The sequence below is a fragment of the Papaver somniferum genome, chromosome 8 (genome assembly GCF_003573695.1).
Source record: "Papaver somniferum cultivar HN1 chromosome 8, ASM357369v1, whole genome shotgun sequence".
Lineage (NCBI taxonomy): Eukaryota > Viridiplantae > Streptophyta > Magnoliopsida > Ranunculales > Papaveraceae > Papaver > Papaver somniferum.
Genome location: NC_039365.1, coordinates 175,694,266 through 175,706,347, shown reverse-complemented (window position 1 = coordinate 175,706,347; position 12,082 = coordinate 175,694,266). Strand labels below are relative to the sequence as shown.

Below are 12,082 nucleotides of genomic sequence, written 5' to 3'. Positions count from 1 at the left end.
ATTGTCTCTTTGTTCGTAACTGACGTCGAGACTAATTTTTTTTGATGTTTAGGATACAAATCAATGTGATTTGTTAATGTCTGACAAAATCCTTCTTTTTCATTAAAGTAAGGTCACTCATGTTGTTTTCTTCGGAATGTCAACAAATGGGGGAGAGTTATTTATTGAACTTGTGTTTAGTTGCTATATCTTCGTGGGGAGAGTGGATGTGGAATATAAAGGGGATGCTTGTATTCTAAATCTCCTAGATGAGACGCTGAGTATTTCATACTATGTGAGTGATATCATCTAAATTAAAGTTGATATGTGTGAAAACGTATACACCACCAACTATTCTTTAGGAAACATGTATTGACTAAACTCGAATACAATCCGAGAGTTCAACTTAATGAATCTCAATCAAGGAATTATATGAAGATCTTAAATCTCTTTCTCTCACAATCAGAACGTTTGCATAAGCAAGTCAGTGAACCTGATTATGTGTGAGAGTACTTGGAAAATTCCAAAGATCAATATCCAAGAATCAATCAAGTCGTATCTAACAAACAAGGACGAATATATCTAATTTGATTGGTTAGCATACAACCTGTGATTTTTCAATTATAAATATAAACAATATAATGCGGAAAAAAAAAACACAGACACCAGAAATTTTGTTAACGAGGAAACCGCAAATGTAAAAAAACCTCGGGACCTAGTCCAGATTGAACACCAAACTATATTAAGCCGCTGTAGACACTAGCCTACTATCAGAACTTCGGACTGGAATGTAGTTGAGACCGAATAAAACTGTCACAAAAATTCTGATACAATCACGCTCTTTAAGCCTCTTGAATCCCAGTAGGACTCTGTGCAGTTGATTCCCTTAGATGACGTCCTTTACAGCCTAAGAGTTGTTTCAACTCAATTGAAGACTTTAAACCAATCTGCCTCCCACAGATAAGCATATTTGTGATTCGTTCTGATTAAAGATCAAAGTGAGGTAGGAAATCGATTGCAATAGACGAAGTCTAGCAAACCTCAAAATCCGGTTTTATGACTCCCAAAAAGTAACCTATATTATTATTCACCTCACAAGTCGAAACTTGTGGAATAACAAAGTCTGGGACGAAGATACTTTGTGATTCTATCTATCTTATTTGTCAGAGCAAGCTCACCAATCGAAACAAGATCAGGATACACGAACTATCAAGATAAAGATAGTTGGACATGGATTCACGAATCCCTAAGTGAAGTTTTTTTATTCGCTAAACCCTAGAAGGGTTTTAAGAAGAAGACGATTCTAGTTTACAACTAGGACACACAATAATAGTATCAGGGATTCAAAGATACCAGTTGTTTGAGGTTCTCCTTTCATAGACTTTCAAGATCAAGGTTTCTTTATGTTTAAGCTAAGATATCTTTAGAACAAAGCAATAAATAATCACCGTTAGATGAAAAACTTGACTTGATATTAACATAACAGAATATACACTCTGGTTAGGATGGACCTTAACCGAACCGTGTACAATGACATGTTCATGTAGGTTATCCGAAACTAGCCAATTTAATGATAAGCTTAACCATTTTCATATAACACTTTAAGACTTTTCTTGAATCACACATATGATCAAAAATGTCTAGATAGTGTTTTTAGAGAGTTGTTTAAATATCGAATATCTCAAAGAAATAGTTATGATGCATCTGAAAATATTCGACAGAGTAAGTGCGTGTACTATAATCGTTCGTGAATATCTTTGTCATAGTACGTGTACCGAGTATGGATACCCATAAGACACAAACGAGTTCAGAAACTCACAAATATTTTATGGTCTGCAAATTGGGTATGCGTACCATATTATGGTTTAAAAACAAATAGATCTTTTCCGGTTTGCATATTGGGTATGCGTACCTTTCTTGGTTCACGATCAACATACTTTTTATGGTATGTATACCAGGTATGCGTACCAATAAGTCGCTGCCTAACTATAGCTACGCCGATACGTGTGATGGGTACATGTACTGCGGCTCTGGACTTATAACAATTATCCAAGTATGTGAACTGATATGCATATTGTCATGTATCCAGATTAATAGTAGTTCTATATCTTTCTAATAATTAATATGAAATATTCCCGAATAATATCAATGACGCATACTGTTCCAGGCTATTTTCAAATAGTTAAATATTGAATCATAATTAGGTTACAAACAATAAATTATTCTAAACAAAATTCATCAAGCATGAACAAATGTTCTTAAACTTAGTCATATTTCAAGAATAATATTCGAGATAGACTTGACTCGAAATTTATATTATGCATGTACCTTCTCATTTAGTCATGTGACAGTGTCTTAAAAATAGAAAGGTGAAAAAAATTGAGAAATAGGCGGTTTAGTCTTCACTTACCTTTTGATGTTGAATTTCTCCAAAGCTCTTGTTGATCTTCGCATTCAAACGGTAGAACGCAGTGATATCCAATTCTCAATTACGCACTTCTATCCTTGTCCGAGACTTGACTTAATATAGACTAGAAATCAAGATATAGTTTTGACAACTAAATTTTACAACAAGATTGAGATACCAACACTTGTGAGTTCGACCGAGCAAAGCTCTAACAATTGTTTAGCTGTAAAAGGTAATGTTTTATGCTGTGCTGGACTTGAAGCAAGATCAAATTTCAGAGACCAGAAATATTCAGCATAATACCTCATATACTATAACATGCTTGTAAAAACCACAACAGTCCTACTTCAAGTTTATATGTCCACCTAAATCTGTAAGAAATCCTTGGTAAAAATCTGCAAAACTTGCTAGATACCAAATGACTTAGAGAAAGGGCTATGGAGTGAGTGTTCTCATTCAATATGAATGAGTATCATTGGAGTTGCTCAAATTTGGTGAGGAGTCAGAATACTCACTCATTCACCAATAATCACTCATACACTCATTGGAACGAGTGAATGGGCTAAAGGAGAGACTAAGCGGCTAATGTTTAGCCTCTTGGGAAAAAAATACTCAAAGCGGCAGATGTTTAGCCTCTCAAACATATTTTTTAGTTTTTTAATTTAGTTTAAACTCTTTTACTGGGTCCCACAGAAATTTTATTAATAAAAAAATTAAATATATACCCGGGAGGCACATCTTGAGCCGCTTGGAGAGAATTTTTCTCTCCAAACGGCTGAAAATTAGATGCTTAGTTTGTTTTTGGGAAAAATACGGTTTAGTCCAAAATCCCATCCAAATATACAAGTTAGTCCACACCCATTTAACTAGGTACAAATTAGTCCTTTATTTATTTGAAATATGGAAAGTACACTAATAACCCTTAATATTACAATTTAGTCCAAATATTATCAGTTTAGTCCATAATTACTTATGATGACGTCACCGATTTTAAATCATATAAAAATAATTTTATAACGATTTATCTTTCGAATCCCTCATCCAAAATTCACAAACTTTATATATTTGGAAAGCTCTTTTCGATAGCTACAAAAAGAGTACCCATATGACTATATAATTTTCACTTTTCAAAAAATTTAATTTTCACTTCATTATTTGATGTGTACAAAAAGTGCACCTGCACGAAATTTTTAAAAATTTATGCAGTCAATTTTTCACTTGTGCACCACTTTGTCCGCACCTACAAAATATGCATGAAATTGCTCGTCCATATCCACCACGAGACCTACTTTTTCATGAGAATTACACTGTGCACCAATATGTACATCCCTGCAAAACATGCATAAGACCGTTTATTCACTACCACACAAAAATTTACTTTTTCATGAAAAGATACACTTGCGTATCAATATGTTCACCCCTGCAAAACATGCATAACATCGATTATTCATAACCACATCCTAACCTTCTTTTTAAAGAGAATTACACGGGGGCATCAATATGTACACCCTTCCAAATATGCATAAAATCGACCATTCATACCCGGACACAAACCTACTTTTTCATGAGAATTACACATATGCACTAATATGTACACCCCTAAAAAACATGCATAAAATCGACCATTCACACCCACGTGCCAACTTATTTTTCATGGAAAATATACTGATGCATCATGAAAAAATCAACCATATTCGCCTACAAACAAATCTATTTCATCGGATTTACACAGGTGCACTAGTATGTACGCACCTACACATATTGTATAAACATAGCATCGAAACTCTGATAGATTTGAACCATCAACCTCCGCAAACCTTGTGATAGGCTTGGGCGCTCTACCATTTTGAGCTTGTGAGTCCGAAAATTAGATGCATAAAACCAAGACCAACTGATGTCAAAGGTGCATATGGGTATAATACAGTTTTATATCATAATAAAAATGTGTACAACAATGTATACATTAACAATCAACAGGTGTACAATTATGTACACATTAAGAATCTGAACAACTATGTAAACTTTTAAAAATTTGGAACTGGGCATTCATTAACTTACATATGCTTGACATTGCCTACATACAAAAACATGACAATTGGTTGATAAATGGATTTTGAAAAACCTTCAACAACCTACAGATTTTTTACAAATTGGTCAAGCGAGTACAAGATAGGATATTGGTCATTAAGAACAAGTAGAAAACATACCTAGTATCGAACTTTCACTATTTGCAATTGTTAGCAGCCTCCTTGGGTGATTCCAACGTCCTCACATGTAGGTAACTTGAATTAGGTCCAACCTACGCAAACTAACAAAATGTGAGCTGATAGAACCTGTTTAGAATACATGAAATTAGAAGAATATTTTACATGAAGCAACAACGATGTAAGTAAACAAAAACTCAATGTAACATAGTTTTATTTACATGAAATTAAAAAATAAAGGATAATTTAAAGTAGTATTCAGCCTTCTAAACTTATAATTATAGTAGATGAATATATGCCTGAGGTGCAAGAATTTAGACTAGCAAGCAGTACAGTTTATACCCAAGATGTAAGAACTTATATTATAGAAATTCTCATATTATGATTAAGAATCTGGGGACTAACGATGATGGTATATGAAGGTATTTTTCATGTAAAGGTTACATAGTAAGCTAATTCATAATATTATAGAAATTCCTTCATTTGCAGAACTATGTGTATAAAGATCAACATAAATTACCGATCAACGGGTGTACAACTATGTGCACATTGAAAATCAATATGTGTACAACTATGTACACATGGGTAAGAAGACAAAAAAAAGTGTCATCGGTACTGTATGATTTTCGAGCTTCTTCAAAACACTCCATCGATGCTCTGCCATATTTCCAGCAAAGATTTGACCCAGTGGTCAATCAGTTATTCAAAATAACGTAGTTTTAACCAGTGCAAGCAAACTTTGGTAGTTAATAGAATATTAGTATCAATGAAGTACATAAATAAACAGTATACCTATAACTGGATGGATCTCTTATCTTAAACTCATCTTTCTCCATGTCATATCCACAATTCACAACACATAGGCCTAAAAAACGCAAGTGTATCTAACATCCTTCATAACATATTCAGTCACAACTACGAAACCATGTGTACGCAAAAAATGAGTTAAAATGTCCTAACAGTTGAAATCATCACTTGGTTCCCTATTTCTGAAATTTTAGCTACTTGTTACTACCGAATTCCCATATTAGCGTAATCTGATACTTAGGTGTACAACTATGTACACATTAACAATCAACAAGTGTACAATTATGTACACATTTCAATAGGCGTACAACTATATACATATTGACAATAAACAGGTATACAACTATGTACACGTTAGCAATCAACTGGTGTACACTAACAACTTTGGCTCACGTATTTCCTTACATAAAATTCACTTCCAATGAACACACCGCAACAAGCTCCTATGTCAATAAAACATTGTCTCGGAGAATATCAGATGCTACATTTTTGTGTCGCTTTGATAAAGACCAACATCAAATATGATTTTACTATAACATCTACTAAGTGACCACTTTGAAACAAGCATTCGATGTATCCATATGACTAAGCTCCGATATCAATAAACTAGATGCGAATCTATACAAGCCCCTTGGGCCTTAGGATCATCTATCATGTTAAGTACAAATGTAGAAAATGATGAGTAACTTCAGTTAAGCTAGAAATTAGATGAACTATAGTAAAATATGGAAACAGTTGCACTTAAATGCTAATCGGTTACTAAACCATGTGGATAAGGGAAAAGGAAAATCAGTAAGTTACACTTAAATGCTATAAGAAGATTGAATGATCAATACCTATAAAATCCTTCTATTGATAAAGCAATGATACATGATTATGTTCCTCCAGCTACCATTACATCTGAATCTCCAAACTGAATCATCATCGCAACATCACCAATTATACGTGCATTAGTAGCACAAGCTGGTTTTCCTGCAACAATAGATACACAGTAAATTTCCAATGAAATCACACAGATGAAAGATATATGCAACACCTAATATAAGGTAATGAGTTTGATGATGAAGAATATATATAAACCCAATAATCCAACACCTATAAAAACCCAATAAATCCCAACATACGTACCTAAAAAAACCCATAAAATAGTGAAAGAGTACAATGACGTACAACTATGTACACACTTACAAAAATCCATCATTTATACCCAAAACATGCATATATTATTGAGGTAGCACATAATGGATGAAAAAAAATCTAATAAATCCCACATACATACCTACAAAACAAGTCATACATATTATTGAGATTGTACAGTGGTGTACAAACTATGTACACACCTATAAAGATCAACCAAATCCAAGGCCATAAAATCATGAGAAAACACAATGGTGTACAAAAATGTACACACCTACAAAAATCCAAAAATTATACCACAAAAAAAATCATATATTATTGAGATAGCACAATGGTGTATAACTATGTACACACCTATAAAAATCCAACACTCACATTAGTGCTTTCCCTAATTTTTTGGTTTGTAATTTTTGCACAAATATGACTATGCAAACCTAAATTATCAACAAGGAAAACTATAGGTACACCTAAATGACATAACTTACACATTAGACTCGTATTAGTGCTCCCCTAATTTCTTAGACTTCAAAATGAATAAAACGTGTAAAACTATGTACACCTAAATAATCAACATGTGTACAAATATGTACACATTGGTAATTCAAAAACAAAATGTGCACAAACTAGTAAAGCAAGTGTTTAAAGTATCTGTAAATTGAGATGAGAACTTAGACTAGTGGTTTGTCTAACAATTGATAAGTCACTCTAAATATGTACACATTATTAACTCAAAAAAAATTGCACAAACTAGTAAAGCAAGTATTTAAAATAAAAAGTGTTCAAAAACAAAATGTGCAAACTCAAGTCAGATGTTAAGGAAAAAAACATTTGACCTATTAACCTAGTCATAAACAGATAAGCAAACACTTGTAAATACATCTGACAAATGACAAGAGTGTTAGCATCGTTTCTCCAATCAAGTAGCAAAAGTACATAGATCCGGGAACCACTTGTTCTCAAAAACTAATGACATTGATATAGAATAGTCTTACACTCATATTACACTAAGCACGCCGAGAAAATAGCACAAATACAATATGAACTCACCAAGGCCTCCATACTAATTCGTCAGGGAGAACCAAAAAAACATGAGAGACTGTCTATAAAGATCTGCAATCTTCTCATTAATTTAATGTTCGCTAAAGCCACACTCGCATAGGAATTAATTATAAAAAAAACATCAATTTCGGTCTCATGATACAAGCAAAAACCTATCAAGATAATTGAACTATTATACTTGTTCATTAACTAATAATCACTCACCAAGAATTCCAGGTGTTCTCACTGATGCAAAGTGGACTAAACCACGATTAATTGGCATATAAAATAATCAAGACACATTTTATAATTACAAAAGTAATCTTGTTGCATTTAGCCTAATAATGAAAAACAATGCATGAGCATTCTTGGCCGCCCAAGGGAACCCATTTCGTTTAAAAAATAAACTATAATGGATGCTCTCTCTAAAGAAAATAAAATTACCAATAAGACGTCTATACTAGTTCTGTAAACCCGAAATTTCCAATCTAACAAAGAAATCTGCATTTATCCAAATTGCATAAATCACGAGCACCACTCTATTTTGTCAAATTTTGTTCTAAAATTTTCACCAGATTCCAATATTTTCAAAAGGAAAATGAAAACTAAATCTCTTACCACCAAGCTCATAAAATCATCAAACACAAATAAACAACATCTTCATACACCATAAATGCAAAATCTACACCCGAAATTTCCCATCATCAAAAAAACAACACAGTTACTCAAAGTAATTAACATCAATGAAACACACATATTTTTAAATTAAGCAAGAAAAAAAATTAAGCAAAATAAAGTACAAATACGGTCTGGTGTTTATTTCGTGGACTATATTCTAATCCTACACAGTAAAGTGTCAGTCAACCAAACAAGCAATCGAAGGAAAAGAGAAGAAATCACTAAAAATAAAATCGAGAAATGGATCCAACCTAGAAAATAGAAGAAGAAGTCAATCAAATAAACATAAAACTAAAATCTCAAATGCTAACCTGAGGAACAAATCTTTGCCGAAGAACAATACTGGATCGCGTCTGTCTCTCTTTCTCTCCAAAAAAAGGTTCTCGATGTGGAAGATGAATACGGAAGATAAAAAGGGTAATGAGGGGAATAAGAAAAAGCCGTATTTTCTGAATCGGCTGAAATTTGGTCTAATCGTTCTAATTTAGACTAAACGGTACACGTGTTTAAAAATTTGGACTAGAATATACCAGACTTGAGAGGGGCAGGACTAGAATGTCCAAAGTCCAAGTAATTTAGGAGTAAACGTCAATTCCTACTTTGTTTTTTTGGTTTCCCATGGTTAAAAAACTCCTCGTCCACCCAGTCCCTTATCCATTATGGCAGTGAATGAGTACCCCTTACTCTTACGACCTAACAAAATTTACGGTGTTGTCCGGCAAGGATGGGAGAGCCTATCTGACTCAGAACATGGATAAGCGGGCCGCCCTAGTAAAAATGTTAGGGCAGGCAACAGACACGTTCCAGTCAATCAAAACATTACCTTTTCCAGCCAAACCCTGAGAGGTTCCCCCGTGAGAACTGAAAATCCTATCCAAACTGAGACAGTGAGCTTTGAAGCTCTGTGAACCTTCTTCTTCTTCCTCTTCTTCAAGACTATATATTTCGTTGCTAGAATCCTTTGGGTAATTGGGTGATAACCAGTAAGTTCTTTTCTTTCCAGGTTGACAGATTTGAACTGTTCTCATTCTTAACTTTTACTTCTTTTTCCTTGACATCAAAATCTCTTAGGTTTGAGCTTTGAATTTCTGATTTCTATGTGGGTTTTATCCGTTTCATACGAAAATTGGGTTTTCGTGATATCCTGAGTTTCTTGGTTTATGTGTTCTTATCTCTGATTTATGTTGAACGGAAAGCATAAGAAAAGGTTGAGCCTTGAAATGAGGAACCCATTACATTTTTGGCTGAGCTAATTTCTTAGCTATGATTGGGTAGGTCTCCCTTTCTTTGTGTGTTGGTGTGATGAGCATCTTGTAATTTTTCTGTGCAACACTTATTTATTATGATTGGGTTTTTGTTAGCTTGAACATGTGAATCATGAACATGTATGATAAAATGCCTAACCAAAGATATTTTGCAGTATTGGATGACTTGAATATATTAGATACTTTAGAATGTCACTAAAACATAGTTGGTAACATCGACTTGGCAATATATGAAGTCTTTCAATTGTTCATGTGTGATTCATGTGCTTCCAACGAAGCTCAACCGCAGTGTTTTTGAGATATTTTTCAGTTAAAATAGTGTTTCTCTACGATTGGAGTTGTTTGCTTTCTCCCCCTGCCCTATTTCATTCCTCGTCCGCTATGAATTTTGAATTTCATTAGGTAAAACTTATGAGGTCCTATGTGTGGGTAGCCATGACGCACGTCTGGGATTGTAGGCGGAATTTCCTTTAGCTGAAGTTTAGGCTCACGCACAATTTAAGAGGCTGTGCAGTTAATCTCCATACATATCGGTGTTATCTTATGGTATTAGATCTTGAATCATCTGTCCGGCTGCATATAATTTTCTTTGTGATATTAATGTCTATGTTCAAAACAATGATAGGGAAGTCTCTGAAAGTTAGCAAAAATCATCCAAAAGCGATGTGCCTATTGCTACCACGTAATTTTGTGAGGATGTATTCCTCAAAGATGGCATCACTGTCCTTAAAATCTTCCCAATCTATAACTTAGGACACTAGCACATGCGCGAGATTCTAGATATCCTTACCAGTAAATTTGACCCCAATTTTGGGGAGGCTTAAAAGTCGTAGGATGTTCTCATGTTCATAGGAGGTAATGTGTCTGAACTTTACAATCTCAGTTAACTTCTCAATGATCGTGATTTTGCAGATATGGCAGCTCTATGCTTCGGCACATCACTCCATGTACCAAAAACTACTAAGATACAGACCGTAGGTAGACAGAGAAAGTTAAATGGAATTCGCTGTGAGGCGAGGAAGTCATTGGAGGAGCTATATAACATAAAGGTGGAACATAACGCGTCAAAGGATAGATTGGAAAAACTGGCAGTATCACGTTGGTCAATGTGGAAAACAGGGAAGTGTAGGTTGTCATGGGACTGGCAGGTGGACCAGTTGGTGTACGTCGTAGAAGGTGAAGTTAGGGTTGTTCCAGAAGGGAGCGAAGAATACATGAGCTTTGTAGCCGGTGATCTTATTCGCTACCCCAAGTGGTTTGAAGCTGACTTATGGTTCAATGCCCCTTACCAAGAGCTTTACAGCTTTAGAGCTTATGGCGATGACTAAGTCTTTTTCTTCGTTTTCTGGGTATGTTTCTGGTCTCTCATTTTGATTTAAAACTTCATTCGAGCATTATGTGTTGAATGAGCAAACTACCCATAATTTTAATATAGGACTGTCGCCATCTTAATCAGAATGCCTTTGTTGTCCCTGCCTAATTTCTCCGACTTGTATTGATAATGATGGTTGTTGGATGTCATTGAATTTGTAACAAAAAATGGAACTGCAGTTAGTCTATAAATGTGTACTAGTGCTTGTATGTAATGATTTATATGTTGAATCCCCAACATCTGAAAGTAGAATGTAATTTAGATTTTGCATAATCACAAACCAAAAACAGTTTGTTGAATGTAGCTGCTGTCGAAGTCTTAGGTGAAACAGTATTAGGCAACCTGGGTGTTAAGGTGGGTTACAGTCAACCTACAAGATAAGCTTATCATTTCATGAATGCTGAAATACTCATTCATTGTCCGAGAAGTAGTATCTCTGATCCGAAAATTGCGCGGCATCATCTAAAACTGCACTGATCCAAAAATCCCTTTCTGTGCCCCAAATTTGTTCATAATCTTGATCATGACCAGACACCGCATAAATCTAGATTTATCTTGTGACCGAAAACCTACTATATCAACGAATGTCCCCTTGCTAGAAGGTCCAGGTCCATGGTTGCACTACGCAAAATTGGCAAACGGCAATTGGGATTTTAAACTTGAAGCCCCAAGTTAGTTACAGTATATTTTTATGCTAAAACGCAATGCTAAGCTGAACAATGATTTTAGTTTTTCTATGCAAAATTCCTTTGCACATGTGGATTGTGGATTGGGTTTAAGCGGCTTGAGGCTTGACGCCGTACACCTCTCCCCAGGAATGCAGTCAGCAGGCCCAGTAGATTCAAGTTCGACTGAAATCAAATGCTTTTTTGCGCAATCAACTTCATTGAGTTTTCAATGAACTTATTCAGTGCTGATACATCTAACTTTGATTCCAATCGTAACATCCAGTTGATACAAATACTCAGGGTCCAGTGTTGAAAAGGAATATTTGTTTTGATAAATGAAATTGCAGACGAATTTCGAATTCAAAAGCGTAAATATTACGGTAGTGAATCTAATTTAACACTATTGAACGGATATGTACGAGATAAAGTAAAGATTTAAAGAGGATTTGTGAAATAGTAATTAAAAATCAATAATAGAGCAAAAGAAGATGATAAAATTTCAACTCGTGCTGGGGCCGTTCACTCAA

The 12,082-nt window shown here is 34.6% G+C and overlaps 1 protein-coding gene across 1 annotated transcript; it reads left to right on the top strand.

The window, feature by feature from the left end:
• Window positions 1–9,045: 9,045 nt before the first annotated feature.
• On the top strand, window positions 9,046–11,124 carry LOC113304037. The gene is made up of 2 exons (XM_026553143.1): window positions 9,046–9,233; window positions 10,428–11,124. The coding sequence occupies exon 2, from the start codon at window positions 10,430–10,432 to the stop codon at window positions 10,841–10,843; it is 414 nt and encodes a 137-aa protein (XP_026408928.1). The 5' UTR covers window positions 9,046–9,233; window positions 10,428–10,429; the 3' UTR covers window positions 10,844–11,124.
• Window positions 11,125–12,082: the final 958 nt, after the last annotated feature.